The 25,662-nt window shown below is 54.8% G+C and overlaps 1 protein-coding gene across 1 annotated transcript; it reads left to right on the top strand.

The window, feature by feature from the left end:
* Window positions 1–38: 38 nt before the first annotated feature.
* LOC120508588 (platelet glycoprotein V-like) lies at window positions 39–5,611 on the top strand. The gene is made up of 2 exons (XM_039722351.1): window positions 39–958; window positions 2,437–5,611. The coding sequence occupies exons 1-2, from the start codon at window positions 855–857 to the stop codon at window positions 5,054–5,056; spliced, it is 2,724 nt and encodes a 907-aa protein (XP_039578285.1). The 5' UTR covers window positions 39–854; the 3' UTR covers window positions 5,057–5,611.
* The last annotated feature ends 20,051 nt before the right edge of the window (window positions 5,612–25,662 follow it).

The following is a 25,662-nucleotide window of genomic DNA, read 5'->3' as shown; positions in this document are numbered from 1 at the left end:
CGCGGGCCGGGACAGCTTGTCGGTGCCGCGGTGCTGCGGCACCATCTCGTGGCCAGCGGGACCGGGCTCCGCGGGCCCGGCACAGCCGGGGGAACCCGCTGGGGACACGGATGGATACGGCATTGACGCTGGAAAGGGGTAAGGCTGTTCAAAATGTGCAGTAGTTTGTTTTTAAATTTGCCAAGAAAAGTGCAAGGAAACCCAGCAAGCAGAAGCTGAGCTTTTATGAGAGCGGGTGAAAATGGAAGTTTAAATGGAGCCAGTGCAATTACCCATTGGGAAGCAATGGATATCCTGTCAGTTTGCCTCAAAGTGAGCATCCCACAGGATGCCCTGCACTAGCCAAGGGCACTGGGTATCACCATGGGAGGGTCTTTGGCTTGCACTGGGATGCAGCACACAACACTGGGGTCAGCAAGGTGTGGAGCTGTGGGGCTGAGCACAGAGCCGGGGTGTTGTATTTGTTGAGCCACAAATGTTTCACTGTTTATAAGGATTAAGAAATGTCTTCAGAACTGCACTTTTAGCTACATCAGGCAAATCCTGAGGAATTAACAGCTGTCTGTTGTGTGGATGGGGCTGATGTTTGTGAAACTGGTGAGTTACCCTGCTGGAGATACAGGACCTCAGCAAATAGGCTGGCCTGGAGATCTTCAGCTTTCCCTGGATGTGACGAGTCAGGTGGTGCCAGCAGATAAGGCCTGGGGAGTACGTGACTGCGTCCCCTCCAAGGGGTTTCTGCCGTGGCCTCCTGCACTGGGGGCACAGCTCCTCTGCTGGCTCCCCGGCCAGCCCTTATCTCCCCACACAGACTTGTGTCCTGAGCTCATGTGAAACTGAGCCCCGTGCCTGGGATGTGGATAAAGAGCTGGCCAGGTGATGCGACCCCATCTGGTGTCCTCACTCCTCCATGGCAAGGCTCGTTGGTGGCTGAACTCGTTTGCAAGTGCTCAGCCAAGTAAGTGATGCAAAATGCTTCTTTTTGCCCTTTTAAATGTGCTGGGAGGGGCGGTGTGGAGGGCTGTTGGTTGTTTCCTTGCAGCAAGGAGCAGGGAAGGCTTCAGTGCCATGAGCTGGGACCATCACTCCATGACTCTGCCAGGCTGGAGTCGGGGACAAGCACAGGAGCACAGTGAGGGTTTTAAAAGGGTTTTGTGGTTCAAAACTGTCTATTTTCATCCCCACACCCTCAGATGTTTCCACATTTCACCCACTGCACCACCCCTGCAGCAGAAGTGAAGCAGGCACTTCTACAGCCACAGCCCCAGCTCTTCCACCTCCCTGGGGAGAGGATGGGCAGGGATCAGCAGTGGCTTCTGCCCTGGGAGCCCTGGGGGGCAGCCTGCACAACCAATGTCACCTCCAATCCATTTCTCTTCAAACCCACTGGCTTTCAGTCTCCTGTATTTGCTGACATCTCAACATTCTTTAAAAAAAAATAACTCTTCATAGTAGATTTACCCTCCCAGAATAAGTTTTTTTTGCATGGCCAGCTTTGATGGTCACCCAAGAAGAAACTCGTACCTCTTTTCCCTCTTCCCACCCAGGGCTGTGAATTAAAAGTCGGAAATATGGTCCCAGTGAGGTGCTCATGGCAGTTAAACCCCAGTTAATGTGTTAGCTGAGTGTTTCCAAATGTTTCCGTGGAAGAAGTGGGCTCTACTAGTCAGTGCACATCAGTGATTTCACTTCCTACCTGCAAGGTCAGAGCCCCAAATGTTAGGTGTTAAATTGTTCATCTGTGGACATTCCAAGGTTTTAATGAGCCTTGCTTGGTTGCTGTTCTCAGGTTAACTATTTCTGTCATGACCAAGGCCAAAATATGGTACAATTAGCAAGAATCCTGAAAAAGAGGTGCTTAGAAACCATGTTTTAAATCAGCCCCCCCTGAACTGAGAGGAGCGGCAATGAAATAGCAAGCCTACCCAGCACAGTGTGTAAATTCTAAGGACACAAGGTCCTCTGGTCTTGGCTGGCTCCTGGAGCCTTGCTGATCCCTCATTAGCAAGTGCAGGGCTGAGTGCTTTCTGTTGTTGCATGAATGGGCTGTTGCCCTGCTGACTAACTGGACCCACTGGGGCAGCACTAATGGGCAGCAGCACTTTGCCTTCTTCAGCCAGGCTGACTGAGCCTACAGTTCAAACATGTGAGAAGGGCCAGAGAACAGACTGTCCAGCCCTTGTGCCTCCTGGAGCATCTCCCAGTGCCAGCCACGAGCTGGCTTGCCTTCTCTTTCCATCCCCTGCTACCAACAGCAGTGAACTGGTGTAAATGCCATGTATGTTTGCTTGTCCATTCTCTCTTTCTCATGAAATGAGTCATGGTATGTGAATAGAAGAGTTGAGAGCTGAACAACAGTGTGGTACCACCGTTCATGAGCTGTGGACAGAGATTTATTGTTCTTCATAACTGATTTTTGAAACTTTTTTTCCCCAGCACAATGTACCAGCATTTCTTTTTCCTTTTCCTCCTGTCTTTCAATCCCCATAAATGCCAAGATCAAATCCTGGGTGAGGATCCATACGAAATGCCCAGAGACTACCAGGAGGTCTACAGAGGGACAAAAAATGATGTCAAAGAGATCCCAAAGATTGCAAAGCCCTTTGTTTCTGAGATGATCTTTGTGCAAACCAGCATCACTTCTATAAGTAAAGGTGCCTTCAGGTACATGCCTAACCTGATTAAGATTTTGTTCATTGGCAACAAGATCAAGACTGTTGAACCTGGAGCCTTTGATAATTTGGACAAGTTGAGGGACTTGGACATCTCTGGTGCCTCATTAGAAAAACTATCTGTGGGCACTTTCCAAAACCTCCCAAGTTTACAGAGGCTGGAGCTGAGAGACAGCCAGCTCAGATCCATCCCCAAAGGCCTGTTTGATGGGCTGGAAAGTTTGGGAGAGCTCTCCCTGCAAATCAATGCAATCCCTTCTCTTCCAGAAGGCATTTTTGACTCTCTTGTCAATTTAACTTTTTTGGACCTGTCTAGAAACAGGATCACAGCTCTTCCTGTGAATGCCTTTAGCAAACTCACCCAGCTGCAAGTCCTCCGGCTGTACGAGAATGAGTTGCAGGACCTCCCAGAGGGTCTGCTAGACAGTCAGCTGGAGCTGCTGGAGCTCAGCCTCCAGAGCAACAGGCTCAGGGCACTGCCACCCATGCTTCTGAGGAGCCTGCCTCACCTGGAGAAACTCCTCTTGGACAACAACCTCATCAGGGTTCTTCCACCTCAGGGTTTTTTTGGTTTAAACAAACTGAAGTTGCTGACTCTGGGCTCAAACCATATTATGGAGCTCCCCTGCTGCCTTTTTGACACCATGCCACACTTGAGGGAGCTGGATCTGGGCAGGAACAATTTGGCCACACTTCCAGAGGGCATCTTTGGCAACCTCACATCCCTTGGCAAACTCATCTTGTCCCACAACCAGCTATCAGCCCTGCCAAGAGGGGTCTTCACTGGGCTCAGCAAGCTCTTGGACCTCCAGCTGGACACAAATCAGCTCTCTGCTCTGGATGAAGAGGTCTTTGCTTCTCTCCCAAATCTGAAAACCCTCAACCTTCGAAAGAACCAGCTGGAGAGTATTCCCCAAGGACTCCTAGACCCTCTGAAGAAGCTCAGCTCAGTGTATCTGAGTGGTAACCCGTGGAGATGTGACTGCAACCTCTGCTACCTGCACCGCTGGATCCTGGGCAACAGGGAGAAGGTCAAATTGTCCACCCAAGTCTCCTGCAAGAGCCCACCCCACCTGGCAGGGCAAGAAGTAGCATTGCTGAGGGAGGAACACCTGATTTGCCCAGGTACTCTGCCATTTAACTCCACACTGCCACAAAGGACATCAGCATTCCTGTCACGTGGAGCCATGTCCACAGCAGCACCAACCATGCTGTCATTGGCATCCTCTCCCATCAGGACACTGACAACCACTCTTTCACATGTGGCCACCTCTGTGGTGTTGCCAACCATGCCAATGGAGGCTGCCTTCACCACTCTGTCACCAACCAAGCCATCTGAGGTCTTTGTCACTGTCCCACCACCAGCTGTGCTGCAGAAGGCCTTCAGCACCAGCCCATCAACAACCAACAAGCCCAAGACCTCCACCATCACCCCATCAACAACCAGCGTGACAAAGTCCTCCATCACCACCCCATCACCAGCTGTGCTGCCAGAGACCTCCACCACCACCCCATCACCAGCCACTGTGCCCAGGTCCTTCATGACCACACCATCACCAAATGCTTTCATCACCACCTCATCGCCAACTGTGCTGCCAAAGGCCTCCACTGCCACACCATCATCCTCAGCTGAGATGCCCAAGGCTTCCATCACCACCCCATCATCAGCTGTTTCAGCTTCAGCCATCGTAAGGCTACAGTCTCCCGGGGCCACCCTCCCAGAACCTGTGCCCCCCACTCCAGCTTCTGCCACCACACAGGTGCCAATGAGCTCACTGTCAGGCACCACCAGGCAGGAGCCTCCTGCTCCCTCAGTGCCCAAGGAGAGGCCAGCCACCATCCCACAGGGAACACCCGTAACCCCCCTTGTGTCAGCTTCCTCCGTGGCTCTCTGGCCCCTCCCCAGGACTGCTGCTCTGGGCACAGTCCCGCTGGCCTCACATTCACCATCGCAGCGTGCTCCTGCACCGGGCAGGGAATGGGGCTATTCCACCACCTGTGACTTGTGCACAGCTGGTGCCCAGCCCACCCCTGCTGCTCCCCAGCAGACTCCTGCCCGGGCAGGCACCGTCCTGCTCCCAGCGCCTCCCATCCCCACACTATCAGACAGCACGAGCCCCTCTCCAGCCTCCCCACCCCCGACCCCCAGCAGCCATCGTGCCTGGGGCTTGTCCCTGTGGACCAGCCCATGGCAGTGCCAGCTGTCCCTGGCCTTGGGGCTGGCCGTGCTGGCACTGCAGGCTGCCTGCACACTGCTGGGGGGAGTGGTCGCCTTCCTTCTTCACCAGGACACCCGCCACCACCCCGGGCCACCTGTGAGGCTGCTGAGCCTTCAGGCTCTGGCTGATCCTGGGACCCCTGAGCCAGCCCTGGCACCACCTTGAGCTTTGCTGCCCCTGTGTGACCAGGATTGTGCCAGCTGTCCTCCTTTGGGGTTTGCAGCCGTGCTGGCCGCAGGGCGCGCTGTGCCTGGGATGGGGGTCCCGGCAGCCAGGCCGATCCCAGTGAGGGGGTCCCAGCAGCCAGGCAGCTCTGGGATGACTCCGGGCGATGCCTGGAGCCTGCAAGCCCATGCACGGTGCCCCTGCCTGACGGCCCTTCTGCCAAGGGACACTAGATGGCATCCCGACACAGGCAGTGGCTGCCGCCGCCCGGCCGCGGCCACCGCAACGCCGGAGCCTCCGCACCGCCGGCCGGGACCCCGCGGTCCGGAGCCCCGGAGGGTCAGCAGCCCCCACCGGCTCTCCTCCCATCCCCGGAAGGTGCTTGCAGTCCTTGGAGAAACATATCACCAGGCTTCCTGCCCCGCACCCTGTCTTCTTCCCTGTGCCACGTTACAGGATATGTCTGTCTGTCCCACCGTCACACACAGACCTCTTCCCCACTCCCTGACCCTTTCCTCCTCCCTGATATTAAAGCCTCCTCTGCACGTCTGATGGGCTGGTGAGAACTGTTTTCATCCTGGGGCTTTTCCTGCCCTGGCCTGCTGTGGGGGATTCCTGTTGCTCGCTGGAGTGTGGGGCCCCCACTCAGTGCTGGGGTAGGAGCAGGGCTGACCCTGCACAGGCAGTGGCACTGTGAGACAACAGACAAGCCTTTCTTCCCACTCTTAAATCTCCTGTCCTCCAAAACCCCTTTGTGGTGCTGCCTGCCCAGCCCCTCTGGAAGACTGATGTTTCAGCATGGCTGAAGGCCGTGTGCTGCTTTACCATAACCTCACCTGGGGCTGAGCCCTGGCTGCAGGATGGGAACAGCTCTCTGGGGAAATTTGGCCGGAAGGGTTGGTGAGAGCCTTCACCTCCGCAGTCATGGGCTCCTGCCAGGCCTAGGGCAGTGCCAAACTTAAACAAAAGTGCCTATTCCTCTGTGGTTCTGCCATCACAGAAAGTGTTGAAACCTTTCCTGGGAAGCTTTATTTGGGAGAATTTGGGCTGATGAATACAGGGGTTGCTCCCTTGATTTGGTTCTCTAGATACCTTTTTTTTTGCTCTAGATTCAGTGTTGATTTTGCCTTGTGCAAGGTAAACTGCTCCCAAATTTGATCACAGTTTCTGCAGGGTTGCAAGTGTCTGTCTTTAACCCCTTGCCACTGCTGCTGGCTCCTGCTCCATCTTGTCCTGCCTTTGGGTGGCCTTCCCCAGTTGTGTGGCATGGGGGCTACCTGGCTTGGAGGTGTCCCAGGGAAAGAGTCCCTGAAAAGCAATAGTCTGGACATGTGCTTCACAAGGAAAAGCAGGACAGAAACTCAGAAACCTGGCCAGTGAGCCCTGAGTGCCCCAGTTCCCCTGCAAGACCAGGGGAGGGGGAAGGGGCTCTGTGCTGGAGCGCATGCCTGCAGCTATGCATTAGGGACCTGGATACACATCCTTGCTGAGAACCTGTGCAGTGTCACAGGCCCTGCAGCTACTCCTTGAAGTGCTGCTGACGGCTGTGAAATACGGGAGGGGAGCACGGGGCAGCACATCTGGGCGGGATGGAGCGAGCGTCTCCGGGGCCAGGGCTGGCACAGCAGGTAATGAGATACAGATGAGGGGGAGGGAGTGTTTTTTCTGGCAATCCAGATGGATTCAGCTTAATACTTGATTTAGAGGGTTTGAAAGCGGGGCCTGGCTGCTGGGGAACAGACCCCGAGCACTTCCCGAGGTGATGAGGGGGGGTCTCTGCTGGCTTTTCAGATATTTAATGGCCCAGCGCAGTCTAAACAGGGAAGTACTTCGGGGTGAGATTAGCACAACATAATCACATCTTAAAAGGTCTTCAGAGACACAAGGCACGTCCGCTCTCATATTAATTACTGGTTATTAATAAAGCTGGGGTCAGGCACGAGGTGTTCGCTCCGGAGCGTGCTGGTTCCCTCTTTGCAGGGCGGTGCTGTATCCAAAAGCAGCACAAAGCCCTGCAGCCTCCACCTGTGCCCATCCGGCTCTGCAAGCCAAATGGCCAACATTCCTACAGCTGCTTTTAAAACTAATTTGCCCCATAATACCCCGAAAGGGCCATATCTTTCTAAGTGCCCAGAACACCTCTAAGTGCTTCAGAGTGCTGTAAAATAATAACAGCCAAGGGTGTTCTCAGCACGGGAATTTGCTGCTATGATCGATTTGTAATTTGCAATGAAAATACAGTGTGTTCCCGGGGCCAGGCTGGTGCAGCTGGCTCTCAGGCAAGACTCAGCTCCCTCCACCACTTTAGGGCCAATCCTTGGGGGGTTACGGGTGGGCTGGGCTGGGAGGAATTAGCAGCTGTTCCCATTTGCCCCTGTTGGGGCCAACAGTGGACTCCAGGAGGGAAGGAGCTCAGAGGGACACAGGGTGTCCTGGGGGCAATGTGTGAGCAGCCTGTGGGGCAGCACCCTGGGGTTTCCTGCTTGCTGAGCACAAGCAGCCAGAGAGCACAGGGAGATGGGGCAGAGCAGGGGGATCTGCACCAGGGAGATCAGTGTTTGCTGCTTCAGGCTACAGCTCACTGCAATGAAGGTGCATGGCTGGGGCAGTGTTGTGGAGGGCAGGGTCCCCAGCACACCCTCTCCACATCCCTTTGCAGCATGCCTCTGCACTGGGTAGTGGTTATAGTTTTTAATCTCAGAAATCTTCCTCTGCTTGCTGCTCCTTGCACAGGATGCCCCTGGTTCTCACTTTGGGGGAAAAAAAAAAAAAAAGTTGAGCATCCTCATGTGGCATCTCCAGGCTGCTCGGGACACTTTACACCTCTTCCCAGCTGCTGTGACTGCCTGAGTCCCTCACAGCCTCAGGTGACCAACTGTTAGAAGCAGAGGCAGGACACTACACATGTATGTCCTTGAGTGGCACTGGGGTCTCCAGCATGGCCTGGGAGTCCTGCAGCTGCTGCTGGCTCTCCTCCTGCCCTGTGCAGGTGAGAAGTGGTTCCCACAGCACTGTTCCTCATGCTGCAGCACTGACTGTAGCCCTCTGCATGTCAGCCCTGCTGGAAGCCACCCATGCTGTGAGTGTGGTGGCCTGTCCCTGCCACCTGCCTCAGCTCCCTTTCCTGTCCCTGGGGCACCCCATGGGCAGGAAGGGGACTCACAAGCAAAACTCTTTATTGTGGCTCATGGGAAGGGGAGGCAGTGAACACCTGCATGAGGGGATTTGCACAATAACCCACACGAGGAGCAAGCCTGGGCCTCTGGTGGGCAAGTCTCACTGCTGGCTTGTGATGAGAACCTGTCCCAGCTCATGGCCACGCTGCCACAGCTTCCTCCCTGCATGCCTGCTTCGTGTGCTGTGCCAGACATGTGCCAAGCTGTGCTGGAGCAGTGTCCCAAAAGCTGCTGGTGTGGGTTGAGAGGCAGGGGGAGCTGGGGCTGACTTCTCTGTGTGCTGTGGGCAGAGCAAGAAGGAGCTCGTTTGACACTTGTTCCTGTAGGAGCAGCGACTGGGGCTGACTTCTCTGTGTGCTGTGGGCAGAGCAAGAAGGAGCTGGTTTGACACCTGGTCCTGTAGGAGCAGCGAGATGCCGGCAATTCCACTGGAGAGGCGGGATGGGTAACACAGGACCTGCATGTTGAGGACAGAGCTGGGGCAGCTCCCTGGCAGAGGGGGGAGCTACTGGGATCAGCCTCAGGTCCGGCTGCACAGGAATGGGCAGCATTCATCCATCCCCTACTGCAGCCAGCAGAGATGGCCTGTGGGCTGCTTAGGGTGCTGCTGTGCCTCCTCAGTGATGGTGATGGTTTTGAACACCAGCACCACTCCTCTCTGCATTCTCTGGATGGTTTGTCTCCCCCTCTCCATCCTTCACATTCAGCATCCCTCTCCACACCCACTCACAGTGCCCATCCAGCCACGTCAGGCTGCCTCTTGCAAGGAGCCCTGTGAGACACATGGGGCAAGAGCTGAACTGGGACATTCCCGCTTTTGCTTTGCCCTTGGCATCTCACAGCCCTACTGCAGCAGGGGCCTGACTTCCCCAGGGGCAGATGGGGCAGCAAGAGGACACACAGATTAGGGACAAGACTCAAGCAAATGGGGGGCTGACACCCCTGGCATTCTCATCCTGTCTGCCTCATGCCTTGGGCTGTCCAGGCTTTTATCCAGAGTTTGGGCAGGGCATGAGAGCAAGGGCAAGAAAAACAAGCTGGTGCATCCTCCCTTGGGCAGTGAGAGAGCCCGGAGGGGCGGAAGTTCCTGTTTGTTTAAGGTGCAAACAAGTGCTGTTAATCTGCTGCCTGTTTGTATTTCTTCAGAGCCCCTGAGTGTGGGGGGAGCGGAGATGGGGTCTCCCCTTTGTGCGGGGGCAGGGTCAGGCTATTGGAAGTGGAGGTGAGAAAACACAGAGGGGCAGCTGGAACCTGCTTTGGGAGGGAAAGATTTTTTTCGGCTATTTATGATAATTAGTGGGAAACGTTCCTCAAGCGTTTCAGATGATTCTGTAATGAAGTTGGGTCGAATGTTTCCGCTTTGTTCCCCTGGAACCATTAAAATCCCCCTTCTTTGGCTGCCTTAATGCAATGCTGAAAAGGCACAATGGCATAAAAGTGGCTCTGGGTAGGGCAGCACGCCTCCCACCCCGCCAGATAGAGCCCTTCAGAGCCCGCATTTTCTGGGTTATAAACCCCAGCACTTGTAATGTTCCTGCAGAAGCTGCTGTGGATCCCGTGCCCAGCACTCCTTCACATCCCTAATGCTGGTCAGGGTGTGTGAGCACCACTGAGCTTGGTGTGCTCAGGGGAGCAACGGCCAGCAACAACAGAGCAGAGTGGCAAAGGACAGGAACAGCCAGACATGCCATCACTCCACTGTTACAGAAAAGCTGCTTTCTGCCCGTGGTTGTGCTGGGAATTTGCTGGGGTGAAATGTTGCACTGGGAGAGGACCAGTCTCCATTCAGGGGAAAATGAAGGGGCCAGCCCAAAGGAAAATCCTTCTGATTCTAGGCCAGATCCTGCCCTGCCTGCTGGGCCAGGCAGCACCCAGGCACCAGAGCAGAGCAAGGGGCCTGAAATCCAGCCAGGACCCTCCAGGTGAATCATTAGCAGTCTGCAAGAGCTGGCTCAGTCTCCTCTTGCTTTTAGCAGTGGAAGGCTTTTCCAGCGTATGTGATGAAAAGAAAATCCACCTGCCTGATCTCACACATCTATCAGCACTATTTCCCCAGGGATGACGTGTACAGCTAATGGGAGCTCTCCTGCTAAAGCTGTGATAAAAAGGGAAAATGGCTAGAGCTTTTAGCATACTGGTGGGGGCTGAATGTGATGGATTTTGGCCTCCCCATCAATATTCTCGTGTGGACTCCAGTTGAGTTCAGTGTCCTATGCTGAGCACAGGGCTGCAGCAGGCAGGAGGGAGCTGCTCCCCTCCTGCTCCACTTTTGGCTGGCAAGGACAGCTGGGGAGTGCTTGGGCACCCAGTGTGGGCACCCAGCATTGGCACAGTCCTATAGTTCTGCAGGAGGGAGCCATGCCTGCTGGCCAGGCACCTTCCCTCCCCAGTCACAGGCAATGATTGCTAACTGGGACCACATGTCCCTTAATGCCCACCCCCTGCCCCGTGGCTGGAGCCAACACAACCCACTAAGGTACTAAATCATCCAGTTGGGGAGCAGAGGTTAAGCACTAGGAGCACAGCTCCCCAGGAACTGCCTCATCCTTCTGCCTTGCCTTCCCCTGCCATAATCAAACAGTCATATCAGTCCCTTCACTCCTTTCAAAGGGGGAAAATTTGCTAACAAATTCCTGCCAGCAGGACTTTTGAGCTCTCCTGCATGGTGGGATAAAGATACCTGTCACCTCTGCCCTGTCCCCAGCACCAGCTCACGCTGGGAGCACGGCTGGGGAGCTCCATGCTGGGCTGGTGACTCCAGGCAGTGTGGGAATGGGCTGGGAGGGCTCTCAGGAAGAGCAAAGGGCTTTCGTTTTCCTTGACACAATGCATGGCCCGCAGTGATGAGGTGACACAATGAGCCCTGCTGTGAATTAGCTGGATCCTTACCTCGGGTTTCTGTTACGGCAGCTCCTGAAGCACCACTTGAATTATGATGCCTTTGCCAGTTCCCATGTCTGTACTGCCAAACTTCTTTGTGAAAAATCTCAAGATGCACAGTAAAGTTTCTGCGGGAGCTGAGGTAGAGGTATTGGCACTGAGATGAGTATTTGGATGGTGTATGTCTGCAGAGATGAATATTTGGATGGTGTATGTCTGCAGGCAAGGGTAACGGGTCCTGGGCTAACTGCAGTGCGTTGGGTCTCGGCGATGGGGATTTCAGTGCAGGCTGCTGCCTGCACCATGCTTTAAGCCTCCACACACAAATGGCTCTCTTGGCACAGTTTGCAGTGGGAAACCAGCTATCTTGGTGTATAGGAGTGATGATATGAAGCCTGATGGAATGTGGCAAGCCCGTGGCTTCCTGAGCACAGCACAGCTCTGGCCAGGACTCTGGCAAGCGTGTTTGATGGACCAGGTAGCTCCGGTGCCACCCGGCCAGCACATCTCCACCCCTTCCCCCTGTTCCCCCGCTAGGTCTGGCGATTGCTTTCCAATGAATTATTTACATAAGTTCCAGCAGCGGCTGCAGACAAAACCTCAGGTACGGAGCAGCAGCGTGCTCCTGACCTTTCCCACCGCCGGACAAACGGAGCCAGCAGCACGAGGCGGGCGCACAAAGGCGCTGCGCCGGCCGGAGCGCTGACCCCGCTGTGCCACAGCTACCTGCTGCTCTGCCACAATGGCCCCGCGGCCCCAGCCGGCCTGCCGGGGCGATGAAAAAGGGCCCGAGATAATAATGAGCCTGACTACCACTGCTCTCTTCAGAGAACTGAGTCAACTCCTTGGGAAGAAAGGGGGGGAAAAAAAAGAAGCGGAAAAAAAAAAAAAAAAGAAAAACCTCTCTTGGATAATAAAGAAGTAACAAATGAAGACTGAAAGCCTATAGAAGGCGTCTTAACCCAGTGAAGAAAAAAAATGTCAACATCTGTGGAGCTGTCTGCAAAAACAGACCAAACCCCTAATGAATACCCTCTAGAAAAGACATTCACTCGAGGAAAGGCAAAAGGCTACATTTTTCTATGGAGGTATAAAGATTTTGATGAATCTGCCCTTTCCCTTTCCAGTGCAGTTGAACCAAGCACTAATGTTCATCTTCAGCTGTATTAAAGAGTGTGGAGGGGGGCAGAGGGTGGAAGAGTCTTGATCTGAAAGCTTATGGGGAGGGTGGATTTAGGGAGCCTGGATAGACGTCTGAGCACTAAAGCAAGGAAGAAAAGCAACAGGCATTAGAGAAAATACTGTTTAACAAGAGTTTCCTTAGTCAACCCATTTGAGCAGAGATTGGTGCGCCATAAACGTAATCCTCTTAGTGCTGACTTAAACGTGTTTGTACAAAACAGGGAAATATAATATGAATGTAATAGTCTCGTTTGCTAAAATGCTTAATAAAAAGACAAAAGTCCTTTATTTTGATCTTCAGATCCGGTGTGGGCTTGGGGCACAGCAGATGTTTTCTCAGAAATCTGTTTGAAAAAAAGAGAAAGAAATAGAGAATATGGTTGTGTCCCGGCTGGCTGTGTCACACAGCACCTCAGCAGCTTCCTGCGCCGGTCCCTGGAGAAGGCAGCCCTTGCCTAAGGAGCCCCCAGGCTCTCCAGAGTGCAAGGGGAACCAAGGGGGTTGAACCTAAAAACACCTGCTGGGGAGCACTTGGTAAGTTCAGGTGAGGGGGCACAGGGAATTTTCTTTGCTGTGTCCAGAAGCTTTGTTGGGGAAAACAGAGCTAAGGAGTAGTCCCCAACTGGAAATGTTGCAGAAGAAGTCAGACTCAGACCCAACCAAAGCTGTTGTGGAAGGACCATAACAGTTGTCCTCAGGTGCATCCCACCTTGTGCTACAGACACAGTGGGAAAACCAATGGGTGGAGTTGTTGTAGTCACCATCATAACATCTACATTAATCACAGATGAATTTGAAAGATATGAACAAAAATATTCAAAATGTTGCATGCTTTTTCTCCTTTTTTTTTTTTTTCCCTGTTCTACAGAATAATGATAGAAAATACTAAACTGGAATGGCAATATTTGGGTTTGATTTTGCTTGATAAACATCTATTTAACATCAGCCAGTATGACTGTACAGCATCAACGCTAACTGAAAGCCATAAACCAGTCACATATTGTGTTTTCCTCAGTGTTTCCCACGCAGATATCATCTTGCCCCAGGAAACTATGGTTCCCTCTTGGGCCAGCCTGGCTGGGTGCTGGTGGTTAGTGATTGGTGGCTTACAGGACTTGGATCAAATCTTGAATCAATGCCAGGGTTTGTGCCACAGGTTTTGGTCATGCCACGATGCCCATATGATGCCACCTCCTGGAGATGAAGGGGTGAGATGGGGACAGGGCTGTTTGCTTTCTGCTGCAGCAAATGTCAGCACAAACTAGGTAAAACTTGTTTCCTGAAGCAAATTTCCACTCTAATAAGAAAAGAAATGCCCTGTCTATTTTGGAAGCACATCAGATGTTTTCTGGTATGGTCCACAATGTGTAACAGCGAATGCAAGGCATTTTCTGTGGAGAGCAGATATTTTCCACAATAACAACATATTTTTGTTTAAAAAAAAATCACCCATTCTTCCAATTAAGAAGATAGAAAAAAAGGCTTTGAAAGCAGATAGTTTCTGACTGCCAGGGTCCTGTGCTTGGGCACTGCAGCAGTGAGCAGGGATGGAGCCTGGGAATGGGAAGGTCAGGTGGGTTGGCACCTGTGCCTGGCTCCTGTTAGTAGGTGTGTGCAGAAGTTTGATTCCATGGGGTTCAGGTCCCTGGCACCAACCATCACCCCCTCTGTCACTTGTCACCAGGTGGGGAGAGTGGCAGGTTCAGTGTTTCCCACCAGGCATCTGCCTGGGAAGTTCTGCCAGGGCCACCAAGACAGGTGGCAGCTGCAGGGAGAAAACAGGCTGGTGGGACCATGCCTATAATGCAGCTCCTCCAGGTCTGTGCAGCCACACGGTGATGGCTGGTAAGCTCCAGTGCTGGTCTAGAAAAATCAGTCCTGGTTTAGTTGAAAAAAGACTTAAACCAGCCAGCCTGGTGCCTGCATAGCATGGATACGTTTTTGATAATGAGAAAATAGGAAATGTGTTAATTGTTACGGTCCAGTATCACTTTTTTTTTTTTTTCGAGGCTGCTTCTGTGACTAAGGGGAAATTAAACATGCGTGGCTTTTCCACAGGGCAAGGAAGCTCTTGGTACTCAGAGCTTCTCCTTCAGGCAACAGTGCTCTTGCTCTGCTCCGGGCAGCAAACCCCATGTGTGGCATCTTCCCAGGTGCCGCAGGAGGCAGAGGAAGTGCTGGAGCAAGGTAGAGCAAAGTCCATCGAAACAGCCAAGGAGGCAGCAGTCACTTGCTGCTTCCCTGTCACCCCTTGCAGCCGGGCCTGGGCTTGCCAGGCGCAGGGCAGGCTGTGCAGCCCCAAGTCAGGGAGCAGCGGGCCAGCCCGGCCGGTCGGGTCTGGGGCAGATAAATGCAAGGGGCTGGAAAGCACAGCAGCCCTGGGGGCAGGGGCGGCACATCCTCGGTGCCTGGTTTGTTTCTCTCTCTATTATCCCACTGGTTTGTTTTTCCTGCTTTGTTTCTCTCTCTATTATCCCACTGGTGACAGCAGAGCCTCCAAACCCTGCTGTTTCCTTCCGGCACACCTGGTTCCCGAGCCCCGTGTGCTAAAGGCACATCTCTTCACCGGCAACGTCGTTACCGTAACGGGAACAACGCGGTTTACAGCCCAATAAACCCCAGGTCCTTCTGTGCAGGCTCCCCTCGCGTGATGCTAATGCTTGCAAGATGTGCAGCGCCCCGGGAGCCCGGCCAGCGAGCGGCTCGTGTTTTACGCGGCTCCGCAGCCCGCGCTAATCGATCCCAGGCGCCCCGAGCCTGCTGCCCACCGCGGCTCGGCCCCGCCCGGCCCTGTCCCGCCTGGAATGGGTGTCCCGGGCCCAGCAGCCCGGGTGCTGGGGATGTTTCTAGCCGCGGGCCGGCTCGGCGGGATGCCCGGGCACCGGGGGAAGCGCGGCATTGTCTCGCAGCGGCGTTGTGATCACACACTGCGTCTAACGTGATTTACATCCCATATTCGACCTCTGGCGACTTCAAAGCCTGGGCGAGAGGGGGATTAAGTGGAGGAGCTGGGGCCAGGGGAGCCGGGGAGTGGGGCCTGGCTCACCTTTGAGCTCCCGTCATCCCCTCCCCGGTGGACCCGGGATAATCATCTCCCTTTGTGCTGCCGGGGAAAGCCGGGGTGCAAACACAGGAACCTTGTCAATATTGGTTTTTGAGAAGACTTTTTTTCTATTCTCCCATGTCTGGAGTTTTTGTACCCAAATCCCTCCGGGGCTTCCCAGTCTTCCCCTGGGAAATCGTGATCCCAGGGGTCCCTGCTAACACCAGCCATTGATTGAAATTTCACACCCACCTGTTTGCACACAAGATTTAATTTGGTTGATTCTTCATGCCCTTTTCCTGCTTAATCGGCAACCTATTGACCTTAATATTAAAAGGGGCTAAGGCTGAGGGAGAGAGAGACTACATTTCTGTAAAGGAACAAAAGCTGCCAGAGGATAAAGTAGGCACAGCCAGCCCTGAGCTAATGAGCCCCCACCACACGCAGGAGCAGGAAGCCCTGTGTGCTGCCCTTGGCTGGTGCCGTGCTCCTGTGTGACAGGACACGTCTCACTGAGCGTCCCTCTCCTCACTGCCCTTTACAGGAGCCACGAGTTGAATGTCATGAGGGATGGGAGAACACGCTGGCTGAGTCTGGGCACCTGCCAGCCTCCTGGGGCTGCTTTTTTCCCTGCACTTGTGCAGGGTGGATGCGTCTTGCTGAAATGTTTCCTATTCGGTGGAAGATGCCATAGGATGGAGGAAACTTGGCTCCAGCAATGCAGCAAAAGGAGCAGCAGTGGACACAGGTCAGGAGTATCCTGCACACCTTGCACAGCGTGTGCTGGTCCGTGCCTTATCTGGGTGCTGTGGTGTGACTCTAAAACACGCATCAGAGCAGCTTAGTGCCACAGCCTGTCCCCAGGGTGAGGCTGCCCCCGGGGTAATGGTGCACCCAAGCCCTGCTCCACAGCCCTGCGGGCTGGGGCTGGACAGCAGCCTGGCTGTGCATCCTGTGCCTGGCAGCAGGCAGGCTGTGGGGCAGGGCTCGCTCAGCCCCCGGGCTGGCAGTCACCGAGCAGCCCTGCAGCACGTGTCTGTCACAGAGCTGTGGCCAGGCGGCCTCCCTGCTCTCTGGGGCAGGCTGCTCCCACGCCTGCTCTTCCTCAGAGCACAGGCAGGGGAAGGGCAGGAGAAAAGACTCTGAGAGCCCTCAGAGACCCGTGGGATGCAGGGCTGTGCTGGGACTCTGGGGGCAGCAGGAGGGGCTGGGTGCACCAGTAAAGGCAGGACACAGCCCCACATGTGGTGTGTGCACACCCATGGGGACTGGCTCCTTGCCAGAGGCATGTGTCCGGGCCAGAGGGGGGACCCCAAGCAGCAACTTTGGATGGGGAATATCAGCCAGCCCAGACCCTGGAAGTCTCTGACCACCTTCCACACACCCCCCTCTTTCACGGAGTAGAGTTTTTGGCAGTTTCTGCAGTTGCAGATAATCTGCCTGCTGGAAAACCAAAAAGGAAAAGGAGGACTATTTTTTACCCTGCTCTGCCTTGGCTGACATGAAACCGGAGCTGTGTGGGAGCGGGCGAGCGTGTGGCTGTGCTCACACGTGTGTGTGGTGAGCTGCCTGTCCCAGCCTGGCTGGGGCCGTGCTGGGGGAGCGTGTGGGTGCGGATGCATGTGCGCCTTCCCCAGGGGACTGCCTTGGTCTGCAGAGTGTGGTCGTGTTTATTTAATATCTGACGTCCCTTCTGTCTTCAGCGCTGACATCCATTAACGAGTGTCTGAGCACTCATTGCTCAGACAATGAGCAATGGAGCCCAGATGTTCCCTGGCGGTGGCCTCCTTTCCTTCACACTGTTATGTGGGTGATAAAAAAATCCAAGGGGGATTTTTTGACCAGTGTTGTTCCAGGGCCATTCTAGGAGCACACGGGGGGGCTTGCAGGTCACTTAACACCGTAGGGATGCCCACACACAGGCAGCTCCTGCCTCAGCCCCTCTAAACCAGGAGCTGGGCACAAGAAACATGGGTGTCAGGGAGCAGGGGCCATGCAAAGTGCAGGAGGTGAAAGCAGCTGGCAGATGGGCTGATCTCCAGAGCCTCCCCGAGCACCTCCCTGCCCCAACTGCAGAAAAAGGCTTTTGCCGACTGTGCCCGGCTGCCACGCTGCTGGCATGCTCCCTTGCCAACCAGAGATTAGCACTGCAGCCTGTCATTTCAGAAATACCCTCACCCGTGAAACAAGAGACAGACATGGCCTTATCAGAGAGCCACAGTGCTGCTGGGGCCCACACACACCCAGCTGAGCACCGCGCTGTGGCTCCGAGGCTGCACAGGCTCCCTGGCTGCCCCCGGGATTTGTCCTGCAGAGGTGGAGCAGGGTCAGTGGAATACTCCTGACTGGTTGGTGAGGGCTGAAATGGCTGGGCTGGGCACAGGAAGGCAGCATGCCCTCTGTGTTTTCTGCCATCAGTAGGAAATGCCACCAAGGAAGATGCTCAGGCAGCCTGTGGGGGGTAGCCCGACTTCTTGCTCTGGAAGGGGCTTAGTATGCACCCAGTGCTAATGATTAGACATTATTCTTTAGCTGGGAATGAATAATTAGAACAAATGCTACTAGAGACTAATGTGTAGGATGGTGTTATTTTTAGAAATTATGTCTGTCGTGGTGGCATCACTTCCTAAGGGGACGCGCGTGACAGGGAGCATAAGCAGCAGATCGGCCTGACCAGCAAATAACCCCTTGCACGGTTTCCATACTGCCTTTTTAAACAGGAAGGGAACATGATACAAACGCTATGCGAATTATGATCTGAAAAGTTTTCCTGGCAGGTTGTCACATGAGTTGTTAGTGTCATTCCTTGACATGCACACTCAAAGCCTTTCTGCACCAGTGCCTTAACCCTCTCACCCCTCCAGAGGGCTGCCAGGTTGGAGCTTTTCTTTCCCACCTTTTGGATCTTGCCCTTTTCTTAGGTACTCTGAGATGTGATTTCACACCAATGCCTGAGCAAGAGCTCCCCATCTGCTTAATTCTGGGTGCAGCTTGAGGGGCTGGTGAGCCAGGACAGGCAGGGAGACATGATGCTCACCCTGGGGCTGCCAGGCTGGGAAGTGGCCAAATAATTCCTCCTGTGCATCACCACTGCGCTGCCCCAGAGCATCGTCAGCCCCTGAAACCTTGCCCAGCCCAGGCCGGGAGCATGTGGGGGCCCACTTGAGCCAGCAGGGCTGCGTGTGTGGGCGGAGGTCCCTGCCTGCGCGTGTCCTCATCTCCTTCTGGGCTGCCTTGGCCGCAGCTCTGCGCAGAGCCCAGCTGCACTCTGGCCAGGGAACATCCGCTGTGGAAACCTGGGAGGAGCTGACAATCCCCAAAGATTGGCTGCACACCCAGCCAAGCAAGAGCTGCTGGCTTCCAGCCTAATTCATTTCAAATGTGCTTCCATGTGGTTCCAATCTGGAGCCCCTGCTCCCCCCGTGCTGCCCCCAGGGCTCGGCAGGGGCCGGGAGCAGCCACGCAGGGCAGAGCCGGGAGCAGCCCAGTGCTGGCCTGGGCACACAGCAGCCTCCTTGGCTCCCTGGCCCCAGGATGTGTCCCCCAGCCAGTTCCCTCCTGGGAGTCACAGGGAACCTCCACCAGGGTGTGAGAGAAGTTCACAGAAAATTCCTACTGGGGACACAATGTCCGGAATGGTCCTCACTAGCCTGCACCCTGCGGAGGGACTAGCATCACTCCTTTGCCCTTAGCCCAGCCCCAGGCATCATCTTCCCACCAGGATTTGATTTTCATCTGCCAAAGGGCTTTTGGCAGGCGGCACTGGGCTGGCAGCCAGCAGTGCCCAGCATCCTAATTTAGCCTTCTCTTCACCCTCCCCAGCTGTCCTTCTGTCCTTCATTGCTGTGGCTGTCCCCTCGCTGTCCTGGGGCACAGGTGGGCTCCGTGGCACACACCCCTGTCCTGCCAGGGAGGCAGGGCTTGGGGCAGTAGGGAGATGAGCTAGGCCCTGCTGGCTGCTGCCAGGGCTGACCCCTGTCCCTGCTCTATCCTGGCTCTGCTGTGCTGTGCCCATCAGCCCTTGGCAGTGCTGGGGACACAGTGTCACCCCGTGCACCCCTCTCACAATGGCTCCAGCAGAGACGTCCTAGGGCAGCGATGGGCTCCTGAGCCCCCCTGCTCCCGCAGCTCCTTGCTGCACTTTTTTTTCCCCAGAAATATCTCCCACAGGAGCAGGGCAGCTCTCTCAGCCCCTCAGCACAGGTGCTGTGGGCACTCAGGACCAGGGAGGTCCCAGCTGACACCCTGGTGCACAGTCCCAGCACCAGCATTGCCAGGCAGGTCTTCTCCTTGTCCCATGCACGTACCTCGGTTTAACATCTCAAACTAGTACAAACAACATCTATTCACTTCAGATCTTCCTGAGAGTCCTTCCTTATCTTCTGGGGTCCTTGCCTATGTCCTGCAATGCCCCTTCAGTGCTGCCAAGCAACTTTAAGCTCAATTTAAAATGAGTCCAGACTCAAACACCCTCTCCCCACAAGCTCACGCCTTTGAAAGGAGATTGCATCAAAGCTTCAAAATAGTCAGTAAAAAAATTGCTCATTAAGCAAAGTTGTGGGCCCTCTCCTCTTCTGTGTTTATCACAGAACTAAAAATGCCTGGCACAAGGCTAACCCTCACAGCATTGAAATAAAATGGCATAAAATGAGTTCAGCTCTCCTCAGGTTTCAGGAGAAGCGGGGTGAAGCATGTGGGGGAGTGAGCAGGGCTGGGGCCGGCACCTGGAATAACATTTTTGGTGTTGGTGCAGGAGCGGAAAAGGAAATGAGCAGTCAAAGAGCCGGGAGCAGCGCGGTGGTGGCCGGGCAGGCTGGGCTGGGATGGTCCTTGCATCACCCCTCACCAAACTCAGAGCCCCTGCAGGCAGGGCTGTGCTGCCTCAGGGTGGCTGCACTGCTGCCAGGGGCAGCATGGCCCTCTGGGCTGCCTGCAGTGCCCAGAGCACTGCCAAGAGTCACCTGGACGTGTCACTGTGGTGGGGGAGATGAGATGGGGTCATTCCCTCACCCTTTGCCCCCAGCCATTGGGGTGGGTCCAGGTGCCAATAAAGGGGAAATCTCCCTGCCAGTGCTTTGGGCCCTGGGAAATGGGCATCTCAGCTGAAACACAGCAGCAGCCGGGAGGACTGGGGAGCAGGTAGGACAGGGGTGATCACTGCCAAAGCTTTTGCCTCTTGCTATCACAGCAAGGCGATGCTGGGATGGGCTTGGGTGGACCTTGCAGAGCACAGGGTACATGGGAAGCTCCAAATCTACAAGGCTGCATGCCCTCCCTCCACAAAAAGCCAAGCTAATCTCTTCCATGGGACTCAGGGCTGCCATCAGCCTTGCAGGGGCAGTGTTGGGGTCTGCACTGGGGCAGTGGGCAAGAGCTGCTGCGTGATGCCCTGCGAGGTGTTCAGCCCTTGCTTCTCTGGAGTGCTGCTGCCCTGGTGCAGCCAGGCGTTGTGCTTGTCTTTTTAAGATTAGAAAGGTTTTTGGGCTGACACTAGCTCTGGTACGCGGAGGAAAGTGTACAGCAGGGTAATTAAAGTGTAAGAGCGAGGCTGGGTTTGCCTTTAATGGCTTGCAGCTGCAAATATTTTTGTCTTCCCAAGTCCACTTGTAAGCTGTCTAGCTGTATTTCTCATCCTGGCCAATTAGATTCCCATGTGTGCTGCAGAAGTGGAAATATAGAAAGTGAATAATCCTCCAATTCTGCTCTTTGCTGCAGAGGCCTTTGAACCTCTGGCTGCCGGGGCTCCCTTCCACCCCAGCCCCATCACCACTCTGGCCACCCCTCTCCACACTAGTCCTGGCTCCTCTCTTTGCAATCAAACTTCAGCAAATCTGCTTTGGGCATCACCATGATTCATCTTCAAGCTTTTCTGATCAAAGCTACAGGCTGTTTCTCCTCCCTCCCCACCCCCTTTTTGCTAAGCTTTACAGCAATTTTCCCTTTTGGATGCTGGTTTTCTGCCAAAAGTTCCACTCTAAAATCAAAAGGGGCAGTCCATTAATACTGGGCAGCTGTAACAAGTACACTATTGTGTTGTCTCTTCCAAGGTACCCGGGATTTTTAATAAAGTGTGGGGTGTGGAGAGCTGGTTGCCTGCGAGAAAGGGGAGGCAAAGGAGGAGGAAGAGGGAGCTGGCAGCAACCGTGGTACCATAAAATGCAGCCCAGAGGTGAGGAGCCCACGGTGTGCTTGGTGCTGCATGGTGGTGGGAACGGTGAAGGAGGCACTCGCAGTCTCCCGGCTCTCCTCCAGCACCAGGATCAGGTATCGGTCGGGAAACGCTGCTCACTTTGATCTCTGTGGGCTGACCAGGCTCTGTGCCAGGACCCACGCTGTGGAAACAGGCTGCCTGCCCTGGCTGCCCTGTGCTGGGAGCCACGGCAGCCAGGGAGGCTCACTGCAGGGCACCCACACACCAGCTGGGAAGCTGGTAGGGAGCTTTGGTAAGTGCAGTGGCGTGTAAACCTGACACAGACATAGCCATGAAGAGCCCAGAGCCTCGTTCAGTCAGGTTTGGGTCTCTCTGGGAAACATCCGTGTTATTCTCAGCCCAGCTGGGGAAGGTCTCCAATACCTTCCCTGTCTCATTCCCCATGGGGGACATCAGCGAGCACCGAGTGGGGACACATGCAAACTGCCTTGTCCAGTCAGGAGGTGTGAATGATGCCCTCAAGCTCCCAGCAGCCATAGCCAAGCTGCTGGAGTAGAGCAAACCCCAGACAGGGCTGCCACAGCAGCACCCCTTTCTGCAAATCCCTGGAGATCCTGCCCTCGTGGGGAGCACCCTACGGCAGGGGGGCTGAGGGCAGGGAGGCAGGTTTCTGCACCAGAGTTTGGCACCAGCGGGGCAGAGGGGCTGGCCCTGTGGGCTCACCACTGCAAGTCAAGGTGAGGCTGGGCTGGGAGCAGATGGGACCTGCTCTGCTGGTGAAAGAGCGTTTCTGCTATTTATGCTAAGCGGTGGGAATGCTTCTCAAGCATTTCGGATGGCTCTGTAATGAGGCCGGCCTAAATATGCCAGCATTGTTTGTGCTGGACAATTAAAAGCTCCCCCTTGCCACATGAACGGTGTCTCTGGTGGCGGAAGGGCCCGGGAAGGCGCGGGCGAGGGCAGCCACAAAGCCCGCCTTTTGTTCCGTGCTCCTTTGAACCCGCTCAAAGCCCCCGTTTCAAGGGGTGGCTTTTGTTTCCTTTTCAGCGGGCCTGAACCCAGAGCCGCCTGTTGTTTAGCAACACAGAAATGTGACCTTAATTGACTCTGCTCTCGGGTGCACTGTGTAAATCACTTCTGGCACCCAGGGGAGTGCGTGACGTGCCCCCCTCCCTCCCCAGTCCCAGTACACCCGGGGAGCATCCTCCCTCCGGCCGCTCCTGGTCCCTGGCAGAGGGGACCCCAGCTCTGCGCATCATCCCCACGCTGCAAGCTGGCAGCGGAGTGGGATGGGAAACAGGGCTGGGAATACTCCTGTCTCCATGGCAAAGGGCTTCCCATTTTCACGGGAGAGCTGATAAAACTGTTTCCCTCTGTTCTTCAAACTCTCTTTGCAATCCAGTGCCTCCTGCTTGTGTTTACGGTCCAGCTGGGCTGGCAAGCCTCTTCACCTACCTTCCCCGGGACTCACCGGGTTAAAGCTTATTGCAAGATAAATTAAAAGATGATGATGATGAAGAAAATGATTAAGCGATGAAAAGGTAACAACTCCTCCTGTGAACCTCTGACACACACTTAGCCAGATGACTTATTTGTAGGATACCAGGGGGCTGATACATTAACAGATATAATTTGCGGTCTCCCGAGGAGAGGTTAAGGATTGGGAGCACGGCTCCCTGGGAGCTGCCCCGTCTCTCCACCTCGCCTGCCCTGGCCTTAATCAAGCGATCATCTCAGCCCGTGCCTCGCTGGCCCCCTCTCTTCTTTCAATGGGGGAAAATTTGCAGACAAATTCCTGCCAGCGGGACGTGTGAGCTCTCCTGCGTGGTGGGATAAAGATACCTGTCACCTCCACCCGGCCCCGCCGCCGGCTCACGCTGGGAGCGGCGTTCAAGGAGCACCATGCTGATACCCTTATTTGATTACGCCTCTTCATGCCTTCCTCTGTGCGGGAAGAGCTATTCAACAGCGGCACCGCTGCGTTCCCAGCATGGGCTGGCCCCGCTGCTGGCCTTTTGTTAGCCCCACTGGCAGCACGCCGGGCATCAGGGCTGCACACGGGGTCCCCACGCCACCGCCTCAGGCCAGGGCTCTTCCCGGTGCTTTGCAACAAGGCCTTGGCCAGGCTGTTGGTGTTTAACTAGAAAAATTGCAAAAATGAGGGGATAATAGGACTTAAATAGAAATATGACTGGCTCCATGAGGTAAGAGCTCTGTTCCTCCTGCTTCACTGTGCTTTTGGCATGATGGAGATGGGGCTGCTCAGTACCTGTTATCTGTGAACACTGGGAGATCCCAGGGCATATTATCAGGATCTGCTCTGGGTGCTGCTTGTTGCTGGGTGATCCAGCTCCTCTGTGGCCTCAGGAGCTTTTGGTCAGGTTTGTGAGCTTGCAGAGAGGGGATCAATTGTCCCTCTGCTCAGGAGTTGGAAGATCAGCACCTGGAGATCCCCTGGGCACCAAGAGCTGCAATCTCAATGGAAACACCATTTTGCAGATTCCCTGGCCAGAACCACGCACCCCATGGCACCCTGTCTACTCCTGAACAGTGCCACATGTTCTCTGCTGTGTCCCAAGGACCAGTGGTGATCACCTCACCAGGTGAGAAGATGTGCCCTCCGCAGCCCAAGCAGAGAGCACCCAATGCTGTCCCAGCTCTGAGCCTTTCTGCCATCCCCAAAAGTTTCTTGTAGCTTATGTTAAGGTAAAATATGTTGCTCCAGGTGACACTGAGGTGTGAGTTCCCAGCCAGCCCCGCAGCAGCCTGGGGAGGTCAGCCTGTGTTCCTGCCTCTCCTTCTGGAGTTAATCACCTGGACTGCTGGAAATGTAGAGCAATTGGCCCTTGTTTTGCCTTTCCCTGCTAGATTAAAGAGCTCTTAAGTACCTAGTTCGTTATTTCTGCCAGGATACTTTCAAACCAAGGTCCTTGTGACTGTAATCAAGCCACCTCTTGATCTTCTTCCTGATAAACTAAGTAGGCTGAGTGTCCTGTCTGCCTCCATCGGAAACGTCTCAGTCCTTGTCTTGCTCTCCCAGGGTTTCTCTGCAGGCTCTCCAGCCTGGGCACACCCTGCTTTGGCAAAGGCTTCAAGAGTGTCAGGATTGGACCTGTTGGTGCAAAGTCACTCTCCTGTGTCAGCTCCTCCAAAACAGACTTTAAGTCTTGCAAAGCCAGCCGTGGAAGGAGCAAACAAACAAAATGCTGCGCAAACCTCCTGCCTGCACAGCTGCAAATGCCCCCACACAGCCTGAAGACTTTGGGCATCTGCCCCTTTTCCCCTTCCCCACACCAAAGTTTACTCAGCACAATCCCCCATAAAATCTCCCTTCAGTGAGTTCTGCTGTGCTGGGCAGGAGGAAGGCTCAGGGGAGCTGTGTTGCAATGAGCAACACCGGGGCTGAGCATCCCAGGAAGTGAGGGGCCTCTCCAAGCTGTCAGGGAGGGACCAGTGAAGACCAGCCCTTACCCAGGTGTCACATCCATTCCATGATCCTCAACATCAGCTCCAGGCTCTCAGAGAGCCCCAGTGGCTCTGGTGCCAATTGCTGCCTGTTTCTTCTCCTTAGAAGCTGATGGGCCTACACAGAGCTGGCTGGAGAGTGGTGACCTGGGTGGCCAGTGCAGCAAGGGTGACATCTGGGACCTTGGACACAAGGTGTCAGCTGCAGGAGCCACACTGCAAGCAGCACCAGTCTTTGGCACCTTCACAGTCACTGTGCAGAGGAGTGCCAAATGGGCCAAATCACCACAGTGTTTGTACAGATAAAATGACAGTCTGGTACTTAATTAAACTAATCTTCAGTGTTTTACTTGTGACTGAAATACCCTGCAATACATATTGCAGGTGTCATGCAGGTTGGGGCACCTCCTGCCCTGCAGGGAGCATCTCCCAGTCCCTGGTGCTGAGCTGGCCCTGCCACCCTGTGCACACCTACTGCCCCAGCCAAAAAGTGGCATTTGCAGCACTCAGGTCACTGCCCCCCAGCAAAGGAGCTTTCGATGGAGCCCCAGCAGCACGTCCTGCCACCGGCACCTCCTGAAAGGGACCTTCCGCTGCAGCCCCGGCCCATTGTCCAGAGGGATAATTGGAGGGAGAAGTGAAACGGGGCTGTAATGAATTCTGCAGCTATTCAACAGGGCCGGGAGGCAGAAAGCTCCCTGCTCCTGAC

This window comes from Passer montanus, unplaced genomic scaffold, assembly GCF_014805655.1.
Source record: "Passer montanus isolate IOZ18808 unplaced genomic scaffold, ASM1480565v1 scaffold48, whole genome shotgun sequence".
Taxonomy (NCBI): Eukaryota; Metazoa; Chordata; class Aves; order Passeriformes; family Passeridae; genus Passer; species Passer montanus.
The sequence above is the reverse complement of the archived record's forward strand: the minus strand, read 5'-3'. Positions and strand labels throughout refer to the sequence as shown.